The 26,969-nt window shown below is 41.5% G+C and overlaps 1 protein-coding gene across 1 annotated transcript in view; it reads right to left on the bottom strand.

The window, feature by feature from the left end:
• Positions 1 to 19,673, bottom strand: part of SCG3 (secretogranin III) — a 41,685-nt gene extending 22,012 nt beyond the window's left edge. The window contains exons 1-8 of the mRNA XM_006168750.3: positions 19,264 to 19,673; positions 18,535 to 18,587; positions 18,008 to 18,053; positions 17,699 to 17,914; positions 11,056 to 11,198; positions 9,390 to 9,539; positions 5,691 to 5,868; positions 2,479 to 2,595 (exon numbers count right to left, since the gene is read on the bottom strand). Of these exons, the coding sequence (XP_006168812.1) occupies positions 2,479 to 2,595; positions 5,691 to 5,868; positions 9,390 to 9,539; positions 11,056 to 11,198; positions 17,699 to 17,914; positions 18,008 to 18,053; positions 18,535 to 18,587; positions 19,264 to 19,354 (994 nt within the window). The 5' untranslated portion in view covers positions 19,355 to 19,673. The remainder of the gene's footprint in view (positions 1 to 2,478; positions 2,596 to 5,690; positions 5,869 to 9,389; positions 9,540 to 11,055; positions 11,199 to 17,698; positions 17,915 to 18,007; positions 18,054 to 18,534; positions 18,588 to 19,263) is intronic.
• Positions 19,674 to 26,969: the final 7,296 nt, after the last annotated feature.

A 26,969-nucleotide genomic window follows, 5' to 3' on the forward strand; every position in this document is an offset into this window, starting at 1 on the left:
CATTCCCCATTGGAAGCTGTTCCCCCTGATCCCATCACTCTGTCTCTCTTTAGAAAGTGCATGTACTCTATAGCAACTAAAAAAAAAGTGGGGTGTGTGTGTGGGGGGGGACCAGCAGAGAGCATAATTGTTACGTCGCTGGACTCCCACGTAGTCTACTGCAGTTCAAGTCTTGGACCTGGTGGCTTAAAACTCACACCAGGCACATGTGCATGTGTGCTCAAGATCCTGAGAGAATAGAGACGGGATTGTGGTGTGGCCATCTCCTCCAGGGGCTAATTTCTCGCGTTCTGTCGCTCTCTTTGTTTCACCAGCGAGGGCACATGCCCTATAGCAAAAATCTCTCAAAAAAAAGTATATAAGCCAAAATGTAACCAGGATGTTGCTATTGTGAGCAATTTTCACTTCCTTTTGAATATATTTTGGATTTTTTAAAAATAGGATAATTCTGGATTACACTAGCCTATGAGATTTCCTCTTCTGTTTAATTCTTTCTTCCCTAGCAGAGTAGGAGGCCAAAGCCATCTTACCCAAATTATATGAGGAATGAATGCTATTTGTTGATTATCTAAATTAATCAGGAAAACAAAATTTTTTTAAAACAAAGACATGAGCCCTTGCAATGTGCCTATTGCAATCGAGAAACTACATTTTGTTTGATTTAATTTAAATAAAAAACAATGCAATCCTACATGTAAAAGTAAAGAATGTGTCCTAGAAAAGCTTATTGGTTAAAATACTATGTCCTTTAAATCATGTTTATAGTTGAAGTAATTATTTAGCATTTTAAGTCTCCTTATTCGCAAATAACTGTTTCACAAATGTAATGAAACAAGTATTACTATCCTCTGGAAAAAGAGGATTTTTCCTTTATAATGGATCATTTGTGTAACTCAGCAGTAAGTCAAAAGTCTAGCAGGTCTCTATCCATGTTTATAAAATTTTGTGAGATGTATAATCTCAAGGAATTTAATTAAAAAATGCAATGAACAGCAAAAAAAAAAAAAAATAAGTAAAGAATGTCCAAGTTTATCTATAAAGTTCAGTGAATCAGAGGTTGACAAACTTTTTGTAAAGGGCCAATAGTAAATACGTCTGGTTTTGCAAGACATACATAGTCTCTGTTGCAACTGAACTCCGCTGTCATAGCACGAGACAGCAATAGACAATGTTAAAACAAACGAGCATGGCCATGTCCCAATAAAACTTTATTTATGCGTGCATGCCCAAGATCCCAAGAAGAGAATGGAGGAGAAGGGCTATGGTGTGTCCATCCCCCCTGGGGGTGATTTCTCACTTTCCGTCTCTCTGTCTCTGTCTTTCTGGCGAGCGCACATGCCCTATAGCAAAAACCTCTCCAAAAAAAAAGCCAAAAAACTTTATTTATGAATGCTGAAGTATGAATTTTACATAGTTTTCATGTGTCCCAAAATCCTATTCTTTTGATTTTCTTTTTAATCATTTAAAATGTAAAAGCCATTCTAAGCTTGTGTACTATCTAAAAATAGTGATGGGCTAGATTTGGTTCTTGGGCAGCTTTTATTATAGAGAGCAGAGTCCTTCACTTTATATTTGCAGAAGTCGAGGGCCAGAAAGTGCAATGCCTTCCCCAGCGTGGCAGGCTGGTGTGTGCCAGGGCTGGGACCAGGAGCCTGGGCTTTTGATGCCCAGGCCAGTCCATCAAAAGCCACACACAAACCTCAGAGTGGAAAATCTAGACTCAGACCCACCCTTCTAAAGACAATCGAAAATATCTCTGAGTCAAATTTTAGTAAAATCTCCATGGAGATTATTAGAAAATTATTTTTAAAAAATAAGTATTTATTTAATGTTTTTATTGTTCTTAATCAATTTGACCAGAAAGAGACAGAGGGAGAGAGAGAGAGAAAGGAAGTTGCCAGGTTTGGGACTTGAACTGCAGTCGGCCCTGTGAGAGTCTAGCGTCTTGATCACCTGCTGGCCCCAGAAAATTCTAATTAATTATAATAAATGTGAAATCTTTATACTCAAATTGGATCTATAAGGGGCTGAAAAAGTTCTAGTTAATTTTATTCGTATGAATTATGCATCAAATGGAGCAATTCTGGACACCCAGATGATTTGAGCTGTATTGGCATACATGATCAAATCCGTGAAGTAATTGTTACCAAATCTTTAGTTTACTTTTTTTTTTTCTAAGTTTTGCTATAGGGTACCTGTGCTCACCAGAAAGAGAGAGAGAGAGAGAAAGTGAGAAATCCACTCCCCTTCTCTCAGGGGGGTATGGCCACACTGGAATCCCTTCTCTTTCATTTTCCTCTCTGGAATTTGGGTATGCATGTGTGCACATATGGCGTAATTTTCAGGCCACCAGGATAGGACTCAAACCACTCTGTTGGCCACGTGGGACCCAGGGCCTTAACCACTGTGACACCTGCTGGCCCTCCAATTTACTTTTAATAGTGACCCACCACAGTACAAACGAAATAGGCCTCTCACCAAGGTAGGAGACACCTTCCTCCGGAGTTATCGTACCGTACTTCACCATCATCTTCACAAAGTCAATCAGCGTTTTCATGATGGTAATCAGTGTTTCTTTCTCTTTTGCCTCTTTTTCTACATAAAAAAGACAACATGATTTAAAGAAAAATAGCAGAGTGCAGCTTCACCTTTCAATGTTAATTTTTTTTTTTACATTTTTTTTGTGAGTGTTTTGCTCTAGGATGTGTGCGCTCACCAGAAAGACAGAGACAGAGAGACAGAAGGCGAGAAATCACTTCCCGGGGGAGATGGCCATGTTGCAATCCTCTCTCCTTTATTCTCCTCTTGGGCATGCACGCACATACACCTGATGTGAGTTTAAGCCACTGGGTCTGGGACTCGAACCACGGTTGACTACATGGGAGTCCAGCGACATACCCATTATGCTAACTGCTGGTCCCATCAATGTTAATTTATAAAGTATAATATCACTTTTTTAAAAAATTATTTATTTATTATTCTTACTTTAAAAAAAAATTATATAGGGCATGTGCACTCAGTAGAGAGAGACAGAAAGAGAGAAAGAGGGAGGTTGAGAAAGAGTAAGCCACCAGATCTGAGACTCAAACCAGGGCTAGCAGGTGGGAGTCCAGCATCTTAATCACCATGCTACCTACCAGCCCCTACAGTGGCATCGTTAAAATACCCCATAAGGGATTTAGCAGGTGGTGTGATGGTTAAAGAGACTAGACTCCCACATGGCCAACTGGGATTCAAGTCTTGAACCTGGTAGTTTGCTCGCTTGCTCTCCCTCTCTCTCTCATTGGTCAAAAAAACTGAAAAATGATGATAATAAATAAATAATTCTAAAAAAAAATACCGCATAAGTCACAAGGTTGGGGAGGATGAAAGGTGGAAAAAGACCTGGTAAACAGTAACTTCAGCCTTCACATTATTTGCTCAAGGTCACATTGTATAAATATTTGATATCCCGCTGATGCTCTTTACTGATGAGAAGTGACTCACCAGGATGACACAGGTTCTGAACTGGGCATCTGCCAACCATGGGGCAGGATGGCTCAGAATGGACCTTCAAGACATCCAAGCCTAAGGGGCTGGTGCCATCTGGCCAGTATCTGGAATTTAAGGACCAACGATGTTCTCCAGAAATGAAAGATTACTCTAAGGTCATTTCTTCTGGAAATAGTTACAATGACAGAGATCTTTATAACAGACGTTCAATCTGAGTCTGAATCTTTACACAAGGAGAGGAAAAGACATTAGGGCAGTAACAATAACAAGACTGGTGCCCGCAATTATCTTCCTTGCAGATGGACCCCAAATAAACACCAACTGCAATCCTCAGTCAACTCAGTGCACATGTGAGAGAAAAGACCAGGATACAGTAAGGACTTTGCTTTCAAGACATCAAATCATTTCCCAAGTGTGTTTTGGACACCTGGCTTCCTTTAGTTCCAACGCTCTTCATTTTATCTAATTTGAAGGTTAAAGCCAAAAATACTGATGAAGCAATGTCTCAAATAACGTAAAATCAGAAAAATTAGGTTCCACGTGTTGTTCCCACTGAGACAGAAAATGGAAGAACCTCTTAAGTAAAGATTTACCTCAACTGATAGGATGTCTTTCCTGGTTTTTCGTTTTGTTTTACTTTCCTTTCCTTTGCTTTTTTTTTTTTTTTTGTAATAATGTCAAAGAAACTAGACAACACACTAAATGAAATAATCCGGCACAGAAAGACAAACACCATATGACCTCATCTACGTGTGGAATTTAAATAGTCACATCATGGAAGTAGAGAGTAGCATAGAGGTGGCCAAGGCTGGGGGGACGATGAGGTGGGGAGATACTGTTCAAAGGACAGAAAACGTCAGTGACACGAGGTGAGTAAATTCAGGAAAATGCACAGCACGATGCCTATAGTTAGCAATATCATACTGGATATTTAAAATTTACTGAAAGGGTAGGTCTTCAGTGTTCTGTTCCTCCCTCCCTCCCTCCCTCCCTCCCTCTTTCTTTATTTCCCTCTCTCTCTCTCTCTTTCTTTCTTTTTCTTTTTTAGAGAGATTTTTACTATAGGGCACATGCATCCACTGGAGAGATACAGACAACCAGAGAGACAGAAAGTGAAAGATCACCCCAGGGGTGATGGCCACAGCACACTTCCTTCTCCTCCATTCTCCTCTCAGGATTTTGGACACATGTGAACACACGCCCAATGTGAATCTCAAGCCACCGGGTCCAGGACGTGAACCACAGTCGACCATGTGGGAGTCCAGCCACATAACCACTACACCATCAGCTCGTCCTAGTCTTAAGTGTTCTTAACACACAAGCATGCACACATCCACATGCATATGCACACCAAAGAAAAGAAGAAAAAGGAATGGTCCCCGTGTGAGGTGAAGGATTTATTACTTTGCTTGATTGTAGGGATCGTTTCACAATTGTATATATATATTTAAAATATCAAGTTGTAAACCTTAAATGTATACATTATTTTGGTCAATTATATCTCAATAAAACTGAGGAGGAAAAAAAAAAAAAAAAGAACTGCAATGAGAGTTGAGTCTGAACCCAGACAGTGGCGTGGTGGTTAGGGCATCTGAATACCACAAAGCTGACTACACGGGTTTGAGTCTCAGACCCAGGGGCTTAAGGAACATGCTGGGTGCATGTGTGTGTGTGCACAAAATCCCGAGAGGAGAATGGAGGAAAAGGGATCGCAGCGTGGCCAACCCCCTGGTGGGGCTGCTTCTTGCTTTCCTTCTCTCTGTGTCTCTGTAGTAAGTACACATGCCCTCTAGAAAATTTAAAAAAATTAAAAAAAGAACTGCATCTGAACTAGAGCCGTGCCAGTGCAGGGATACTGTCTGACTCATTTCCATCATATTTGCACAAGGTCCCTCCCAGCTTTGTACATAGCACATGTTCAATGACTGTTTGTTAAACAAATACACGAACCCTTTGTTAATGGTAAGATTCAATTATCCAGTACTGTCACCTTTCCGGATTACCCTTTCCTCAATATTTCCACGACTATTTCAGAAAAAGATAAACATTGGTGTGAACTGTTTTCCCCACACCTAGGCGTAGGTCATTGAGGATTACATTTGGAAACTGAAAACAGGAAAAAAAAAAAAAAAACCTACCCACACATTTCCTCAAATTCTGATTTCTGTTCCACATGGTCAGAAAAACAGAGGGATTACCTGAGTCAATACTCTTCAGTAGCGCGTAGAAGTTTGGGAAGTATTGGAGTTCCTCAAAGTCGTCTTCGCTGTAGGTTTTAGTTCTTCTTTCCAAGCCATTCGTCAAGGTTAAGGTGTTAGACACAGTTTCATCTTTGTCCCCATTAGTAAAACCGTCTTGAATTGCTGTCATTGGGGTCTCCAGAGGGGGGAAAAAACGAATCAGTGAAAAATAAGTGTTTTGCCAGAACTAGTGGAATTCCAGCTCAAGTCTTCCCTCTGTGGTGCCCTTGAACGTGGAATACAACAATTCGTCCTCCTTCACAAGCCCCAGAAGGTTCAAACCCCTATCTAGGAACATGCACATCTAATCACAGGGAAAGATCATCAGAACTTAGAGAAGCTCTTCCTCAAGGGGGACCCCCTGAAGACCCTGGCTCCTGTTCTGGGAAGAACAGACAGGGAATTTCCAGATTCCTGCTCTGGCCAACTTCCCTTCCATGAGTTTTCATGAGTTCCTTCTCCCAAAACTGCCTTTCACTGAGGAGGGGAGCTTGGAGTTCGTAGACTACCACAGACGGTGGTGTGAGGATATAGGAAAGCGTGTCAGAATGTCTGACAGAAGCACAGCTGTCACACTTGGGCATGTGTGGGTGACATTTTAAGGGCTGTCTGGATGGGTGCACAGGATTCTTTCCTCCAGACCTCATGTTTGTTCTGGGGTCCATCTTAGTGACGGGTCCGTTCTCCATTCAGTGACCTAGACAGAACCTAAGGGCCTTTCTCACCTCGTCTTCCTCTCCTCCCAGCCACTCCACGGCAGCCTTGCTGGCCCTTCTTTCCCATTTTATGTCAAATATGTACATCTCTCTCTCTCCCCCCTCCCACTCTAGCCCAAGAAGGCTTCACCTCTCACTTGCTGGCACCACCCACCTCCGAGTTCTTCCCTTTGCCTTTTCCACATTGCAGCCAGACTTATCTTTAACAATCTGATTGCCTAAGTCCTTCGCTTAAAACCCTTCATGCTTTCCCGTGGCTCTTACATAAAGATCGGCATCCATTTATGGCTCTCGAGGCTCTGCATGGTCTGGCCCGGGTCCACTCCCCCAGTCTCATCTCTCTGGGGCTCCTTTCTGTGCCAGCCACACCATCCTTGTGGCAGTCACTTCGATGCCCCCACACTTCCTGTTCTAAATGCAGCCTCTCGTGTTCACATGTTCACTCCTATTTGACCGTCAGTTCTCTTCCTCAGGAAGCTCCTCCTGAACCTACACTGGGAACAGGCTCTCTTTTGGGTGTGGTCTCCTAGAACTATGTTCCTTTTCTCAGACCGCTTAATGCGGTTTTAATTAAAATACGTGACTCTCTGAACACTGTCTACCTCTTCCACTAGACCTTAAGCTTCATGGAAGCAGAGATCACATCTTTTTAAGCAAGCATGGTATTCCCAGTGCTGGGTGAGCAGCTTTACTCAATAAATATTTATTGAAAGACTATTTCATTTGCATGGATGCATTCAGATAATATGAGTAAATAGGTCAAGCATATGGACGTGGTGGAGATGGGTAAATAAAGACTAGGATGAGAGTGAAAGATGATGAAAATAACTACGTCAGTTTTGGTTCAGACTAGTAAGCTAGAGTGAAAGTCGTGAGTTCTTGGATAAATCGAGAAAGCTTCCCCCTCCACACCCCCCAGAGTGGGTAGATCTTCAAAAGCTGTTGAAAAAGAGATTGAAGCCAGCAGGGATTGGAAGCCATGAGAGAGAGAAAGAAAAGAAGAGTTTTGGGGCTAATAAAAAATTCCAGACCCTATTTTTATTTTTCTGACTTCTCGAAAATAGAAGCATAAGCTCATAAACTTTTTTCTTTTTTTTGGTATTTAGAATAGGATGTCGGAAAAGATGAGAAGCCATGGTTCTGAGTACTGTGGTGAAGAAAATCAAAGGAGAGGCGAGGAGTTTAATATTCTCTTAGGGTCAGTTTCATTTAAGGTTTTAAAAATCATTTATTTAGAGGACAGCAAGTGGCATGGTGGTTAAGGGTGCTGGACTCCCACATGGCTGACCGTGGTTCGAGTCCCAGACCTGGCAGCTTGCTTTCCCACTTTCTTTCTCTCTCTCCCTCTCTCACAGACTCTGTCCCTCTCTGGGCAAATTTAAATAAATAAATAAATAAAATTTAAACAATTATTTATTTTTATTTATCATCATTATTGTTATTTTTAATACAATAATGCTACTGGGCACATGTGGTCACTCCCATGTGGGAGTCTAGCACCCTAACCACCGTGACACCTGCTGATCCCTCATTTAAGGATTTTTTTTTTAAGAACTATTATTTTTTAAATTTAACTTTATTTATTTATTTATTTATTTATTTAAATTTGACCAGAGAGGGATAGAGCGAGAGAGGGAAAATGAGAAAGCAAGCCACCAGATCCAGGACTCGAACCATGGTTGGTCATGTGGGAGTCCAGTGCTCTTAACCACCATGCCATCTGCCGGTGCCCTCTCGCTTAAGTTTTAAAGTAGCTCGGTGGATACCAAGGAAAACATGGAGGGGCAAGGAGTGCAATGAGGGGAAGGAAGGGTGAACGGCTGGGTTTGGGTAAAGGATGACAGGTAGGTTTCCGAGCCATTGCAAAGAGGAAGAAACAGGTGGATACAGATAGCCAAGAAAGAGGCAGCATCAGGCAACCACTTCTGGGGAACACGAAAGCTGGTGTGGCAGAGGACGAAACCAATTGCTGCTTTTGTATGGTATTGAGAGCAGATGACGACATCCACTGTGGACAGAAATTGGCTATCAAGGGGGCCAGCAGGTGGCTTAGTGGTTAACATAAAAAATGATTAGAACAAAAGAAATTGACTATCAAAAGAGCTGTGAGGTATTTGGCTCTAGTACTAGGACAATACAAATAGTTATTATGTGGTAATGCTAACCTAATATGACGTGTTATTTTACTGTGTGGTATAATATAACACTTACTATTTAGCTGACTATAATATGTAATGTTTAAATTATTTTCAAAGTTAAATTCATTTATACCTTTTAACTAGTTGGTATTTTATAAATATGCATTTTAGTGGGCTAAAAATATCACATTCCTCAAATTATCTATGAAACTAAATAAGATACTAATTATATATATATATTTTTCTTTAAGTATAGCTTTTTATTTTATTTATTTATTTATTTTCCCATTTATTTATTTTGTATTTTTTTATTTTTTATTATCATCATAATCTTCTTTATATTACATTGGATTACATATAACTTTACAGTGTATTACATTGCTTTTTCAAAAGGGAATGCCATGCATGTCAGTCAGTACAGAGACATTAATCTCCCTGCTTCAACATTCAATATCTTTTCTATGTTTTCCCCAATCATTGTTATTATTATTCTAATTACTTTTTAAAACAGTATTTCTCATTTTGCTTGTAAAAATACTTTGCCCATCATAAAATACTCCTCAGACCACTCCAGTTGAGAATACTCTACATGTCATCATCAACAGTTAATAAGCCATATCTGTTTCTCACTAACGTCCTGCCTCTCTATTGTTCACTTGCTATCTTTCTCTATCCTCTTCTTTTCACTTCCCCCTTTCCACACTGTCTTATTCTCATTAACTAATTATATATTGATAGAAGTGCACACACACACATACGCATTCCTCCATGTACATGCATAGACATATATGTAACATACATACCACTTTCTCTGATATTTTTCCAGCCTGATTCTCAGACTTGCTTGTGGGTTTATTGGGCTCCTCCTCATAATTGTTGGCTTCCTTTGAGATTAATTTTTGTAAAACCTCTGCTACTTCATCTTCCAGGGTGTGTGCCTGGCTTTCTGTGATCTGTTATAGAGAGGCAAACATATAGAACTACAATTCCCTTTCTTGTGATTTACAAGGAAGTCTAGATTAAATGCTGTAGTTGTAGTTGAGCACCGTTTTTTGTTTGCTATAAGGGGTGTGCTCTCAGTAGAGACAAAAAAAGAGAGAGAGAAACAGTGAGAGGGAACTGAGAAATAAACCCCCAGAGGGGATGGCTATGCCGCAATGGCTATGCCCTTCTCCATTCTCCTCTCAGGATTTAGGGCACACATGTACACGTGCCAGTGTGATTTTCAAACTACTGGGTCTGGGGCTGCAATTGCCATCAGCCATGTGAGATTCAGCCGCCTTAACTTCCACACCACCTGTTGGCTCTACAGAGCACCCGTTTTTTGAAGAGGAAACTTCTGAACCCTTTCAAGACTCCCTTGCTGTGCTCTACCACATGCCACTGTTACAGCGACGCCCGGCAGTCCTGGGAGGAGTGTCCTGAGCCCACCCAGCAAGCTGTCAGTCCTGTCTGCTGAACACTGACTTTGAGAAACACCCTAAGCATTGCTGCATCACAGCTTCAGGTTATCTTCAGGTTACCTTGGAGGTCCTGCCACCTAGGCCTCTTCCTAAAGCCGGCCGGGGCTACATGAGGGCTGAGGAGCCAAGCTGAGGAGGGCTCAGATTGGATTGCTTGGAGTTGCAGTTTCTCAAACACACATCATACACTTTTGTGGAATGTATTACATTTCCCTTTTGCCACACACGTCTTTCATATCTGCTGATTCTATCCTACCCATCCTTCAAACACTTCTTCCTCTGAAGGCTTTTCTTACTGCGGATAGACATAGCCATTCTCTGGCATGCTGAACTGCTGTTACAGTTCTTAAGTACCTCTCATTTCAGATATGTATGTACTTGTCCAGTTCTTCTGATAGACTATAAACTCCTAATGGGAAAGAACGGTGCTTTACTTGCTCTCAAAATGTAAGGTATATGGGGCTGGCAGGTGGTGTGGTGGTTAAGGGCGCTGGACTCCCACGTGGCTAACTGCAGTTTGAGTCCCAGACCTGACAGCTTGTTTATTCACTTAACCTCACTTTTGCTCTGTCCCTCTCTGGTCAAATTTTAAAAATAAATATATAAAAGAATTCTTTGCCAAAAAAACCCCCCTGTGGTTCCTGTATTATAAACCCTTGGTAGGGCCAGCAAGCAGGTGGCATGGTGGTTAAGATGCTGGACTCCCATGTGGTTTACTGAGGTTCGAGACCTGGACCTGGTGGCTTGTAACTCATGCCAGGTGCGTTTGCATGTATGCCCAAAACCCCAAGAAGAGAACGGAGGAGAAGAAATTGTGGTGTGGCCATTCCCCTTGCGGGTGACTTTTCACTTTCTGTCTCTCTGGCAAGAGCATGTGCCTTATAGTTAAAATCGCTTAAAAAATTAATAAAAATAAACCCTGGCTGCTTGAATCGAGTGGCATAGCTTCTTGGACATGCTCCAAGCTATACTGAGAAGTCAGCTTACTCTCATGCATGTGACTTACGAGACCAAGATTCAGCAGTTTAGAAACAATCTTGTCGAACACTCCTCTGTCATTTTCCTCATAAATCCTGGTGGCGATTTTATGGACAATGTCTTCAGCAGTTAAAGGTGTCCCATCGAGTTGATGCAGGCCATCTGGGTCATCTAACAGAGCAACCACAATTTCACATCATGGTGATCACAGACCTATTCATAATCATACAGTACTGACAATCTCTACTTTGCATAGATACATTCAGATGTTTGGGATATATTCATGATAGACTTTTGGTTTGAGATAAAACTAGACTTCAAATTAAGAACCTAGGATGATCAGGGACCAACAGTTAGCGTAATGACTATGTCACTGGACTCCCATGTAGTCGACCACGGTTCAAGTCCCGGACCCAGCAGCTTAAACTCATGCCAGGCGCATATGCATTCATGCCCAAGATCCTGAGAGGAGAATGGAGGAGAAGGGATTGCGGCATGGCCATCCCCCCCTGGGGGGTGATTTTTCGCTTTTTGTCTCTCTGTCTCTCTCTGTCTTTCTGATGAGAGCACATGCCCTGTAGCAAAAACCTCTCCAAAAAAAGAAAAAAAAGAAAAAAAAGAACCTTGGATGATCAGGGCCAGCACGTGGCATTGTGGTTAAGGCATTGGACTCCCACATGGCAAACAGCAGTTCAAGTCTTGTACCCAGCACCTTGAAAATCACACTGGGCACATGTACACGGTGTCCAAAATATCAAGAGAATGGAGGGGAGGGAAGAAATTGTGGCATGGCCATTCCCCTGGGGGTGAGTGCTCATTTTGCCTCTCTCTGTCTCTTTACAGTGAGCACATGTGCCTTATGGCAAAACAAACAAACAAACAAACAACAACAACAAAAAAAAAACCTAGGATGATAATGGAAATTCTGAAAGTATTTTAGTGACTTTCAGAGAAAGAGCTAAAGACACTACAAAAGACTTTGCTAGTTATTATCATCACAAATACTACAAACAATATTATACTATTTCTTTGAATAATGTACTATATTTATATAGCATGGCATATTATTCAAAGCACTCTTGTATTAGGTTATCAGGAAAGTCATGCATATTTTTCATTTTTCTATGCAAAAAAATGCATCATGGTGACCAGCAGATGGTATAATGGTTACATTGCTGGACTCCCACATAGCTGACCATGGTTCGAGTCCTGGATCCAGCTGCTTAAAACTCACGCCAGGCACGTGTGCATGTATGCCCAAAATCTCAAGAAGAGAATAGAGAAAAAAGGATTGTGGTGTAGTCATCCCTCCTAGGGGGTGATCTCTCACTTTCTGTCTTTCTGTCTCTTTGGTGAGTGCACATGCCCTGTACAAAAATCTCTCTTAAAAAGAAAAATGTGCCATGACTTTCCTGATGATTTAATATATAATTTTATATTCCATTTTCACATAGGGAGTAGATTGGTAACATCCTCCCATATACCCTCGTCACAGTCAAACTCCTGGGTTAGGAGTGGGAGAACTTGCCTCACACCTAGAATTCAGGAGAGAGTGTACTGAAGATGTTATGAGTTACCTGGAATAAATATTTACTTGTAACTGAATGTGTCAGAGTATCTTTATGTAAGGCAATGTAATGTGACAAGCTCTATTCTTCATAGAATAGGGAACTTGTTTTATTTATATGCCAGGAATTCACATTTTTAAAATGTAGAAGCAGGTCTGCACGAAGAAATATGTAAATCATTGCGGAGAGGCATGCAAATGTGTATTCTTGGCTTCCCTGGGAATATATCTGGCAACGTTACTTCAGACTGAAGCAAGAACCCGTCCTGAGGGAAAAAGTTAGTGACAAGGAAGCACTGCACCAATCTACTGAGAACCTCCAGGAATCAATCAGCCTTCCCCAATCTAGCCACACTGAACGGTTCAAGTGTACAGGCACTTAACTCCCTGTTTTAAAGATAATAAGGGTATCTATTTCATAGGATTGTTATGAGGATCAGATGAAATAAGAGGCAAAACCTTTTAATGGTAAAGTACTTTAGGAAAGCTAATATACTAATGTTATTATATACAGTGGATTTGTTCATATTTTGGGGGAAAAAAAAAGGAACTGCAATTATTTTCTAGAGAAAATGGAAATTGAATGCCTGGCCAGATTCTGCTCAAATCATGCTCATCATTGTCTCTTAAAACAAAGCAAAACAAAACAAACAAATAAGCAAGAGAAAACCCAAATATGTCTATGCTGATTCTGCCCTTTTCTTCCTTGGTTTTTGAGGATTCAGATAAGGGGTTTCTACTCTGGCCTTTCCCCCAGATTCTGCAGAGGGAGATGCATGCATTTGCCATTAGAATGTCTTCTTGTTTGGAAAGAAGCTTGGGAAAATGAGTGGGGTGATTATACAAAGAGAACGGAAATTCTCTGTCAATGCATAATTGCTGAGCTGTTGGCCAACCCATGAGCTGTGAGCCCCTTTAGCTCTGAGTACCAGAGACTAAAGTCAGAAAAATACCTAAGGAAAACTCCTCACAAAATCAGCCCCCAGCCCCCAGCTGGCTGAATACTGGGCTCATCATCTATTTTCCAGGAGCAGAGACTCGCTATCATCTAGGTTTGATTTTTCCATTTGTGGGTTGCAAGACAGGCTCTTGGGAGTATGCAGAGAAGAAACTACCCTGGTCTATGCAGAGGTGGAAGAATTTATTTCCCTTCTCATCCCTCAGGATCTGAAAAAGGAAGAGTATTGGTTGCCTGCTAGTGCTGGAAAATAACTGAGTGGACTGTTTTTCAGCTCATTTACCTCACAACGGGAGAATGTTAGTAACCTGCAGGAGAGAGAGCCTCTTTTCTCTGACTTCCCTACTGTTCATGAAGGGGGTCTTCCACCCTGTCTGTATGAACCGAAGCCAAAGGTACTTTCCACATTTATAACTTCTGTTGAAGAGCCACAATATTCTGAGTGAATTTCAAAAGGCTGTGTCCCAAGATATCTCTCCAGCTCTAACATGGCACTGTGCATTCATTTGGTCAAAACATTTTTTAAAATTATATTCATTATTATTATTTAATTTGACTAGAGAAAGAGGGAAAGTAAGAAAGCAAGCCTCCAGGTTTGGGACTCGAACCAACATCAGCCATGTGGGAGTCTGGCACCTTAACCACTGTGCCCCTTGCTGGCCCCTGTTGAATACATTTTTATTGAAGTCTTACTATGTGCCAGAGACTGGAAATAGTGACGAACAGGTTAGGAATCGTCCCTGACTGTACACGGCTCTTTGTCTAGTTCATACTCAAATACATGGTCAGTACTCAGTAAGTATTTGCCCCAAAGCACTACTTAATAAAAGAAACTTGGAAAACAAACAAACAAACAAACAAAAAAACAAAGAACAACCTAAGTAATACATACTATAGAAAACACCAAAAAGGGGGACCATCAGATGTTATAATGGTTACAATGCTGGACTGACATAGAATTGACAGTGGTTCAAGTCCTGGACCCGGTGGCTTAAAACTCACAATGGGCACACCAGCATGCATGCCCAAAATCCTGAGAGGAAAATGGAGGAGAAAGGATTGCAGCGTGGTCACCCCCCCACACACACACACACACACCCAGGGAGTGATTTCTCACTTTCTGTCTGTCTCTCTTTGCCTCTCCACTAGTGCACATGCCCTATAGCAAAAATTTATCTTTAAAAAAAGAGAAAACACCGAAAAGGAGAACTGATAGGCCCTACAGCATGAGACTATTTGGAGGTATCCTAAAGGTCTGGTTAAGTCTAAGTCTTCCTTGTTCTTCTCTCCATGATGAAGTCTCCACATCTCTGATGTTCTGTACAACCTGGTGGGTTCTAAAGCCTTGGACACCAGAAGCTCAACTTTGGCTCAATTTTTCTGTACTCTTCAGAGGCATTAAAGAGACTCCTTGAGTAAACCTAAAGCCATCAGGATTAGCACTCCGAAGTATCACAGCCACTTGGGAGGGTGATAAAATGTTGAATAATTTAAAAATGTGTTGCTCCAGCCAGTGGTCAGTTCACAGAGAAGTCTGTGTCTCTGCCTTCGAGTACCATCAGCTGGACCGGTCCAGTCAAACAAACATTAGACTATATTTTTATTTTATTAAATTAAATGTATGGTGTCATAGTCAGCATCTATTTATTTCTAATTCAAACACCTTAGGTTAAAAAGTAGCATTCAAGATTTAAAAAAGAAATTTCCCTGTCATGAAATACGATTATGTGTTGAAAAATAAACCACGGCCCCCACCCCACCCCACCCCAGAGATGCACAACACGTTTCAGAGTTCTCCTCAGGCCATGATGTCCTATGAAAGCCCTTGTCAGTTGTTTTCCAGCAGAGATAATCAACCTGACTTTCTAGTTTCCGTGGAACACAATAAGGACACAGAAGAAAGCCTGAACTCCCTCCTAAAAACTACTCCTCAGATAAGAAAGCACACCTTCAGTGCCTGCGTATTGCCGTCCTTTTATTCCCTCACATGGTCTTTCAGTTGACCATTCGTTCATTCAGTGAATTCATGACTATCATGTACTGTGGCTACAATGTCTCTGTGCTTGTGAAATTTTCAGTTTAGTTCTGGAGAAAGACATTAATCAGAGGTAGTCACACTTGTTTATGTAAAATTACGAACTGCAGTTTTGTGCCGTGAAGGAAGAAGACAGTTTCTATCAGATCCTGTGTGCTGTATGAACCTAGAGCTATAGACAGGAACCAATCCATGTAGGATTATGGAAGTCATGTTAAAGATCTGGTTTCAATTCTAAGAAAAGGGTTTTATTCTACTAAAGGGTTTTATGAAAAAGAGTGGCATGCTAGTATTTGTGTGTTGAAAAGACCAGTTTGGCTGCCACAAGAGGAAGGAGTTAGAGATAGTCGTGGTGGTAAGTGTGAAAATTGTAGATTTTGCTACAGTTCAAGTGAGATAGTGATTAGACAAGAATGGTGATGGTTAGGGATAGAGAAGAAATGGAGAGACTGAGAGACCGAAAAGTAAATAACTTTGGGTAAATTAAAATTTGGGAGTTGAGGGAAAAGAAAAAGAAATTGATCTTAGACTTTGGTCCCAAAGGTATCAGATGGTGGGACTAGCAGATGATGTAATGGTTGTGTTGCTGGACTCCCACATGGCCAACTGAGGTGCAAGCCCTGCACCTGGTGGCTTCAAACTCATGCCAGGCATGTGTGTGTGCCTGCCCAAAATCCCGAGGGGAAAATGGAGGAGAAGGGATTGCAGCGGGGCCTTCCCCTGGGGTGGGAGGGTAATCTCTCACTTTCTATCTGCCTCTTGCTGGCAAGCGCATGTGCCCTACTGTAAAAATCTCTTTAGAAAGAAAGAAAGAAAGAAAGAAAGAAAGAAAGAAAGAAAGAAAGAAAGGAAGGAAGGAAGGAAGAAAAATCAGATGGACAGTAATATCTTTCCTAAAGGAAGAACACTGAGAGGTTAGGGTATGAGGTGAAGAGAGGTCATAAATTTAATCTTGGATGTGGTAAATCTGAGGTGCCTCTCTCTCTCTTAAAGAATTTTATATGTAACTTTTTAAAATTTTATTTATTTATTTATTTATTTATTTAAATTTGACCAGACAGGAACAGAGTGAGAGAGAGAGAAAGAGAGAGAAAATGAGAAAGCAAGCAACCAGGTCCGGACTCAAATTGCAGTCAGCTATGTGGGAGTCCAGTGCCTTTAACCACCATGCCATCTGCCTGTTCCCCCACCCTTTTTTTTTTTCTTAAAGAATTATTTAATTTAATTTTGGGGCCAGCGGCTGGTGGGGTGGTTGAGGCACTGAACTTCCACATGGCTGACTGTGGTTTGAGTCCTGGACCCAGCAGCTTGCTTTCCCACTTTCTCTCTCTCTCTCTCTGTGTCTCTCTCTTACCAAATTAAAACAATAATATTGGATAACATTAAATAATTACTTTTTAAAAAAGAATTCATTAAATTCATTGTTAATTTTCCATAGGGCATGTGCACTCACCAGAGAGAGAGGGAAAGTGGGAAAGCAAGCTGCCAAGTCCAGGACTTGAACTGTGGTCAGCCTTCAGGGATTCCAGCTCCTTAACCACCATGCCACCTGCTGGCTCCCTGAGGTGTTTCTTATACAATCATGGGAAGGGGTAAGTAGGTAGATAAATAAATAGGTCTATAGCTCAGAGAGGTCTGGGCTAGTGCTTTGGGATATTAGGATATAGACATAATTGAAGCCACAGAATGGTTAGGATGACAGAGATTGTGGCTAGGAGGAGAATACTGAGAAGAAATGGTGGCTATTTGACCTTTGGGGAGTGTTTTACTGATCTAAATACTTGGAAATCATGATATTTCGTTTGTACTAATTGCTAACTAAATTACAATGTTAAAATGAATTCAATAACATAACAGATAGATAGAAAATTTAGAAATTTTCCAAAGCACCATAAAAGGACCTTAAATAAAAAATAAATCTGGGTCTCTGTAGAGTTGGTATTTTGTACATTATTGGTAAGTTTGGGCTTAGTCTCAATTTTGGACTTGATTAATAAAAGATTAGGAATGCACAAGAGCAATTTTTTCAAACATAAGACCTCTTCATGCACAATAAAAAACTTCAAATTAGAAAAAAATGAGTCACAAAAAATCCTTTTGTGGTCATTTACCTTGAAATTTATGATCCAATCCACTCTTAGTTGAATCATAATCATCAACCAGTCTTCGATTCTTGGTTGAATCAACATCTTCCACATTCAATTTATTATCAAATGGGGAGCTTCTTATGGACTGTTTTTCCTTCTCATTCTTTTCCTTTTCTGTTATTGCCTTTAGCAGGTTCAAGTTATCAACAAAAGAATCATTGCTTTCACCTGGTTTGCTTTCTGAAAGAAAAGCCCCAAGCCAACATATCCATTTTAGTTAAGATTCTCATAACCCACATTATTTAAATGAACATTGATAAGATTTCTCTTTACCTGGAGGGTATGTTTTTTTAATTTTGTCTGCCTCTGCTTCAGCAATCTGTGGAACAAAGAAGTAGACCTTGTAAATCATTGCTTCCCTGTTTAACAAGTATGAGAGCCGAATGATTTAATCTCTATGGGATTTATTTTCTCTTTTGTAAAAGTAGATAAAAATGCCTCTCTCAAAGCATTGTTACAAGGATTAAATGAGATAAAAGTGCAGATGCTCTATAAATATTCATTGCTTCCTTCTATAATACCGGTAAAAGATAAATCTGTGGTAATTAAGCAGTCTTACAGCAGAATGGATGTGATGTGGAGGTTTCTGGCTTATGCAGTAGCTCTATGTATTTCACAGTTAGATGTGCATCTCTGTTAGGGCATAGATATTACTGAAACTGGACTTCCCCTTCTATTCTCTGTCACCTTTCCATTAAGCTCCTGAAGTTTGTAAATTCAAAAAGATTGCAGCATAATTACATCAAATAATAATAATTAAAGCAAAATAAAATAGCACTTGTAATTTTACTTTTACCTACCTGTTCATTCAGAGGTCTTTCCGCACTTAATTCTCTATTATGTAGAGACTTGTCTAGAATAAACACACACAAATACAAATTTAATCGTGCATTAGGAAGACAAAATATGTCTCTTGTTAAATAAATATAAAAAATGATATTACAAGCAATAGTTTTGGCTGATTCCAAAACAAAACATATATGAACAAAGGTTATCAAGATCCACGATAACAATGATTATCAGTGTTGCTTTGCTCATTATCTTGGTGTGTTTAGTGAATTAATAAGAGCCATATTTATTCTCTGAACAGAAATCTAACACATAGTTTTAACACTTGGCTTACTAGTTATCCTCAGCCAACAAGAGTATAATTGAGATTGGTATTATTAGCACATTAAAAACTCATATATTGCACGTGTTAAGAATAGAGTATCTGAGAAAGGTTGTAAAGTAATTAGGAAAAACAAAAAAGAAAAAACCAAACCACTTTAGGTGGAAAAGATTCTCTCCCTTTTACAAAGTAACATCTTTGGAAACGATCCATCAGTTAAACGATCTATCAGTTAAAAAGTGAGGGGGGAAAATCTCTCTTGGGCCTCTAAATTCGACCGATTTCTCTGTCAATACGCTCGGATATGATTTGATCAGAAAATGAGGCAGGGTGATTACGGATGAGCTCACGGATTACGCCAAGCTTTACCTTTTCGTGGCGAAATAAAAGGGAGGTGAGAAGAAAAGCGTCCACTTACCTTGGCTGCCTCCGGGTTTGGGGAAAGCTTGGAGAGGGCTGCCGTGGAGCACCAACACCAGGATCCAAGTGCCGGTCCAAAGGAACCCCATTCTTCCACGCTCGGCTTCAGAAACAGCCTGGCGCCGGGCTCCCGGAGCTGCAGCTTTTGTTATGAATGAAAAGAAGGAGTAAAAACAGGAAGAGCCCGGACTGGGGGTGCGGGGAGGGAGAGCGGCGGGGGCCGGCGAGGGGCACTGCGCCGCTCCGGAGTTGAGGATCGGAAGGGCTCCGCGCTCCGGAGTCGGGTCTCCAGGTGGAGGAGAGCGCTGTCCGCCCCGTGGGTGCTGAAGTTCCTGTGACGCGGACCGGCCGCGGGTCGATTAGGGCGTAGCTTTACAATCTCTCCCTCCCGGAGAGGAAGTGAGGAGGGAAGCGCATGCTCCATGGCAGCCGGAGGCGGGAAGGGATGGCGTCAGCGGCTCCAAAGCTACTCCAATCCCCCGGGAACAGGACGGAGGAGGGGCGACAGACCCTAGCGTATTTTCTGTGCCGCAGTCCTAGGGGCGCTCCTGCGCTCAGGGTCAGCTGGATTGCTGTCAACTGGACATCATCGTCGTAACCTCCCAGTAAACGTGACCTCAAGGACCAAATGCCACCTCTGCCCGTGCACTTGTCAAGGAGAGTTAGATAACCTTGTGCAAAGACGTCTGTCTTGGGATTCTTTTTCTGGGAATATATACTCCAGAATCCCTTCTTTCCACTCTACCTAATGTACCCAAAAGGTAGATATAATCCTACTATTCTTTAAAAAGCCCTGTCGTTTGGGATTTGTGTTGACATACAAACGACCCTTGGTGCTCTCGTGTTTCTGCTCCACCGAGTCTTTTAAATCTGGAGGTTCAAGGAACACTCTTCTAAATAGATTGCTGCAACATACTGCCACCATCCCAGATGCTGACACCAAAACAAAAGCATTGCCAGTCCCCTAAGAATGAGTCCTCATCTGTCCTGGGCAGATGAGCCACAATGATCACCTGCATTTTAACACCCTCCTTTCTTCAGCGAGTGGAGAACTCCCCTTTCACACCACACACACACACACACACACACACACACACACACACACACAAAGGCAGGAAGAAAGAGAAAGAAAGAAGAAAGGGCTGCATTTCTGTAAAATTCTTTTCCAGTTTCAATTATGCCTTTCAATTAGGACTTGGTTGTTCCAAGCGTCTTTCAAGAAATAAGATAGTCATGAAAAGCATGTTTCATCATACCTAAGTCAAGGAGGTGTTTCCTATATTCTGAGGATATTCCGGAAGTACAAGTTTCTTGCACACAGGAGCTATTAAAAGATTCTTAAATGATGAAGACAAGCAATACTAATGTGAGCAGGGTGCTGAGTAAGCTCTGATTTTTAAACAGAACTTGGACCCTTTCCTTGGGACTGCAGCATGCTGGGAACCACTCTGAATAATAACCAAAGAGAAGAATTCAGCACAATCAGGCCTTTGATTTCCGCAACGCTCCTTTCAAGGAGCAAGTTGGTTATTCAAGTACCAAAAAACAAACAAACAACTAAGCTGACATACAAATCTCCTTCATTCTGGAGGTTTCTGAGTTTGGAAGTCACCCAAATAATTCCTTTCAGAATCTAAAGAGTACTTCTAAATCTAACAGCTACTTCAAAAAATAGCTCTCTTAGCAGTGATAACATAGCATTATTATCCCAGTATACTGTGTTTGAAAAAATTAAATCACACTGAGAAATCCCAATGGTGCGAGGGGCAAATTTCATTAGTTTCCTCTTAAAACAGAATCGGCAGGTTCTATTTCCCTCACTCTGTTACTGTGGAGGTCAAACGAGTACCTGCTTTGAACAAGTCATTTTGAAACCCAGAATATTCTGATATGACCTAAAAAAATGAGTCACAAGATGTTTTCAGCTTTTAAAAAACATTACCCAGTATTGGGACCAGCAGTTAGCGTAATGGCTATGTTGCTGGACTCCCACGTAGTCAACTGCTATTCCAGTCCTGGACCTGGTTGCTTAAACTCACGCCAGGCGCTTGTGCGTGTGTGCCCAAGATCCCAAGAGAAGAATGAAGAAGGGATTGCAGTATGGCCATCTGCCTGGGGGGTGATTTCTCACTTTCTATCTCTCTGTCTCTCTCTGTCTTTCTGGCGAGTGCACGCATCCTTTAGCAAAAATCTCAAAAAAAGAAAAGAAACATTACCCAGTATTGAGAAATAGCTATTCATTGATCCTGAGATTCACTTTGTCACTGAACTAATCTTCCAGCCTCATTTCCTCCTTTTCTCCATTCTTGGCCTTCCCCCAGCCCCTCTGTACAGGTTTGAGATGGGAGAGACCCTGGATGGAATGACTATTGCCGGGTGGCTACTGAGTTCCTTGCCTTGCTTGCCCCTTCTCCGAGATGGGTCATTTTACCCCTCTGACATTCGGATTCAAAGGGATTATGTTAAACAGACACTAAATTTAGGAACATGTTATATATCTGATCAAATGAGCTGTGGAGCACCAAGTTAAATGTGCTAAACTATTTTGGCCTAAAATGGCCACTGTCCTCCCATGCTTGGCATAAAAGTACATGCCAGGCTATTTTCCTGAGCTGGTTGCTAAGTTAGAGGCAATCACACCAGCCACACTTCAATCACAGAAAGCCCACCTTTGGGGTTGTTTGTGCAGCCTACCCTCCAGCCCTAACCAATCCAACTGTTTCTCTACCTCCTTCCTTCATGTTCATTTTTGTAAGTAATTTTTCCTTTTCTGAAACTTAAATACCTTGAGGCTAGCGGGAGTTGTCTGGAAATCTGAGGACAACTGCCAGATTTAAATCATATTACTATTTGCTCAGTTAAAACTCTACTCTGTTAAATTGGCTGGTTTATTTTTCTTATAACAACTGTAAATATAAATTAGTTTACATTCTTCAATCTTTTTTTCATTTTGTTTTGGGAGAGGTTTTTGCTATAGAGCGCATGCGCTCCCCACAAAGACAAACAGAGACAGAGAGACAGAAAGCAAGAAATCCCCCCCCAGGGGGGATGGCCATTCCGCAATCCCTTCTTATCCATTCTCCTCTCGGGATCTTGGGCACACGCGCACATGCACACGCACCTGGCGTGAGTTTAAGCCACCAGGTCCAGGACTCGAACCGCGGTCGACTACATGGGAGTCCAGTGACATAGCCATTATGCCAACTGCTGGTCCCACATTCTTCAATCTTCTGGATGATCCCACTTAGTATTAATCTGTGAATGCAGTAATCTTAAATTACATTTATTTATTCCTTCATTCATCAAAAACGTATTGAGCACTTGTAATGTACTAGGTATTGAGATAATTTCTGGGTATTTAAAAGCAACTAAGACTGTGGCCAGAGCTGGTCTTACAGCCTAACAGAAAGGGCTGTGATTATAATAACAAAGATAACACTAAAGGCAACAATTTAGGGGGTTGGCAGGTGGCGTGGTGGTTAAGGGCGTTGGACTCTTGCGATTCCAGTCTCAGACCTGGTAGCTTGCTTTCCCACTTTCCATCTCTCTCTCTCACTCTGTCCCTCTTTGGTCAAATTAAAAGAAAGAAAGAAAGAAAGAAAGAAAGAAAGTTAAATAAAATAATTCTTTTAAAAATTATAAAAATAAAAATTAGAAAACAATGTAGGTTTCAAGTGCAACACAGTTATTATTTAAATGTAAGTGAACAAATAAGCATAAGAGTGTGTTATGAATCCCTATTTAAGGCCAAAGTTTAGGTGGAGTCTAAATAATGGAATAAATGGTCAGAAAAGTTTTCAAAGATGGGGCCAGCAGATGGAGTAATGATTACATCGCTGGACTCCCACAGTCGACTGTGGTTTGAGTCCTGGACCTGGTGGCTTAAAGTCATACCAGGTGTGCATGCATGCATGCCCAAAGTCCCGAGAAGAGACTGGAGAAGTGATTGCCACATGGCCATCCCCCTTGTGGGTTAATTTCTCACTTTTTGTCTCTCAGTCTCTCTGTGTATCTCTGGCGAATGCACATGCCCTAGAGCAAAAATCTCTCAAATTAAAAAAAAAAAAAGGTTTCAAAGGAAAATGATCCTTTGATTAACAAAAAATATTAAAATATTTTGTTCTTATGTTAATCACATTATATACATTGAATAATATAAAAGTATGTGTTGAAATTACACACCAAGCTGCATCGAGACCAATCAAATAATCATGAAACAGACAAGGTACAATATCTGGTGAGTTTGTCATCACTGCTTATGTGTCTGTGAACATGTGCATAGGTCAGTTCTCACATGGAGCAGATGCTTTTTGGGCTGAGACTTGAAGATAGAGACATTTGAATGTTATTTTCATTTATTATAGAAAAACAATATTTTAATTATGGGGCAGGCAAGTGGCATGGTGGTTAAAGGTGTTGTACTCCCACATGGCCAACTGCGATTCCAGTCTCAGACCTGGCGGCTTGCTTTTTCACATTCCCTCTCTATCTCACTCTGTCCCTCTCTGGTCAAGTTAAAATAAATAATAAATAAATAAAGTTAAAGAAAATAATTATTTAAAAAATAATATTTTAATTATTGTTCCCTTTTTTATCAGAGGAAATTTCAAACACAAATATTACAATGAGCACTCATGAATCCATTATCCAACTTCAATAATCATTAACTCATGACCGTCCTTTTTATTTTATATCCACAACCACTTCACACCCAATAAATGATTTACCCATACAAACTCCAGATTCATGCTATTTCATCCCTAAGTATGTGGGTATATCCAAAAGATAAGAATTACTTTTTCCCAGTATTACTGTAATACCTTTAACATATCTCATGATAATACTACCTTGGTGTCAATAAATATCCATAGTCCAAATGTCCCCACTTGCCTTATAAATAGTTATGCAGTTGGTTTGCTTGGATGCAACAAAGCCATCCATTCCATCTGGTTGTTATGTGAGAGACACAAGAATGTAAGACTGGAAAGGAAGGTCTGGCCAGCAGACGGCATGGTGGCTACATTGTTGGACTCACACATGGCCAACCAGGGTTTGAGTCTCAGATCCCGGGGCTTGAAACTTAAGCCAGGCACGTGTGCGTGAGTGCCCAAGATCCCAGGAGAAAAATGGAGAAGGGATTGTGGTGTGGCCATTCCCCTTGGGGGGTGATTTCTCACTTTGCTCTCCCTGCCTCTGTCTCTTTCTGTCTCAAGCGAGCACACTCGCTCTATGGCAAAACCTCTTAAGAAAACAAACAATAAAACTGGAAAGGCAGGTTCCAAGGTTTTCTTTGACTTGTCCAGATGAGATGACCGAGAATACTGCACACCCTTCCAATGCAGTACGTTTCCCATTGTGCTGCTTTTTGTAGATGCTTCGATCTTCCTCATTTTAACAATAATCAATATATATTGAGGGGAAAATTCTGGAAACGCAAATAAGTGAAAAGGGAAAAACGATCATCTGACAACAATAGCCAATGCTAATATTTGGTATACGTCCTTTGGTGCATTTTTTCCCCAAGACAATATTTTATACACACATTTATAAAGCTGTCTCTCTCGCTGTCATTCTATGCTTACTCATCTGTCTATTCCCACTAACCTGTAAACTTCAGAAGGGAAAGGAGGGAGCTTGAGTTGCTCAGCTTTAATTTTGCAGCCTTCTCGCAGTATCTGGCCATCCACGGCAAGAGTGGTGGAGGGCTGCCTGTTTACCTTTGATCTCCAAATACTGAGACTGTGACGGTTATCCCACCGTGGGGAATCAGGACACTGTGATTCCCCACTCACCACTTTCTTTATAAAAGTGTAGTCTTACAGAGGCGATGTCTCGTGAAAGGCCTACGAATAGAGAGCTCGAGCTGGAAAAAGGCGCTCAGGTCTTCAGAGTAATAGGAATGGATCTGTTGTGGTGGAAGAGACTGACGCGGGATGACAGGTAGCGATGGCTGCTGACACAGCTCACAGCAGTGACTGTGGAGGCTGGGGATTCACCGGCCAAGGAAAAGGACATGATCAAATAGCAAGACATCAAGAAATGTGAAGGCATGAAATGGGAAGAAATGATATAGGAATAAAGAAAATGGGCCCAAACGATGAGAGGCAATGGGCCACCTACGGAGAAGAAAGTGCCAGCACTGAATTGGAGAGTGGGCAAGATGAGACGGTAGCTGGACGGCAGACCTTCCGTGTTCACTGACCACGACTGTCCCAAACGGCCCCGGGGCTGTGGGAGGAAGATGTGAGACACTGTGATTGAGGGTTCCCTTCAGACCCCCAGGGTAGAGTGGTTTCTCAGAGGGAGTCACCGTGGAGGTGTAAGACAAAAACAACAGATGCTTCACTCTATCACAGACAGAATACACTACTTAAAAGGAATGAAGCATTATGGAGTGAAAATACCAAGTTGCCTATCAGCAGCGTGAGTCCTGTTATTAAAAGTGTGTGCTTGTGCGAGTGTGCATGTCTGCACACACTCATATACAGGACTTTGCCTGAAAGCCTATTTCTCATCATGTTTAGAGTGACTGCCTGGTTTCCCTTTGTTCATTAAGCAGCTGAATCTCAACACGAGTTTGCACTGGCTTTATAAGCAGAGAAAGACACGACAGCCATAGAGTCTGTGTGAATACTTCGGTATGCCACCATGCCACCATGCTTCATATTTCATGATGTTTCAGACAATTGTCATAAACAACGTTCTCTGGGACGTGAGGCTACATTGTGATAAGGTCAGTGGAAGGGAAATTAGAATCTAGCGGGAGGGTTTTTATCTCCTCCGACCCTCGGCTACTGCTTGAATGGTGTTTTAAGCCATTTTTCGGTGTCTTGACATTACTTCTATGCCCCTTTTTATTATAACCTTCTTGAGGGGAAGGGCTGGTCATAACTTATCTATTTATCTTAGTATCTCACATACACTAAAGAGATCAAAAAATGTTTGTTTACTGAAACGGTATCACCTTGTGATTCTACTCAGTGTTGCTCTCACATAAGACATGACAGTCCCTTTATTTTCTCACCCACAACTGGACTGCAAGTGGTCAAACTGCATTAATTCTGGGGCTGGCAGGTGGCGTTGGTGGTTAAGGGCACTGGACTCCCACATGGCCAACTGCAGTTTGAGTTCCAGACCTGGAGGCTTGCTTACTCCCTTTCCCTTTCTCTCTCTCTACCCAAATTAAAAAACAATAACAAATGAAATGGGGGACCAGCTGTTGGCGTAATGGCAGAAGATCAAAGGTGCCAACTGGGGTTCCTGTCTGTAGGGTCAGTGTTTGGAGGCTCTGCTAAAACACGGAGGGGATGCGCTCCCTTGTAGGTCTTCACAGCGTCCTAGCTATGCTGAGTGTGTTCAATATGCACAGAGTCAAGGAACTTCTTGCCTTCTCCACTAGAGTGAGGTCAGTCAGGCCCTGAGTGAGCTGAATTCCAGATCGGTTCCTTTGTGACAGGAATTGGGCTCTCTCTCTGACTACATGTGGTGGGCTTGGAGTGTGAGTTGTTTGTGACCCAGTTACCTTGAGTGGAGGTATATGCAAGGACCAAAAACCGCATCCTAAAGAAGGGCAGGACTGGAATTGTGATAAGTAGGGCAAACTGAGTCACCCAGCCAAGGAGTCCAAAATCAAGAACCAGAACTCAGAGCTCCGGGTCAGGGAAACTCAGAGAAATAATGAACCAGAGGACTAGGAAGGAGACC

This window comes from Tupaia chinensis, unplaced genomic scaffold (genome assembly GCF_000334495.1).
Source record: "Tupaia chinensis unplaced genomic scaffold, TupChi_1.0 Scaffold146140_1, whole genome shotgun sequence".
In the NCBI taxonomy this organism is placed as follows: domain Eukaryota; kingdom Metazoa; phylum Chordata; class Mammalia; order Scandentia; family Tupaiidae; genus Tupaia; species Tupaia belangeri.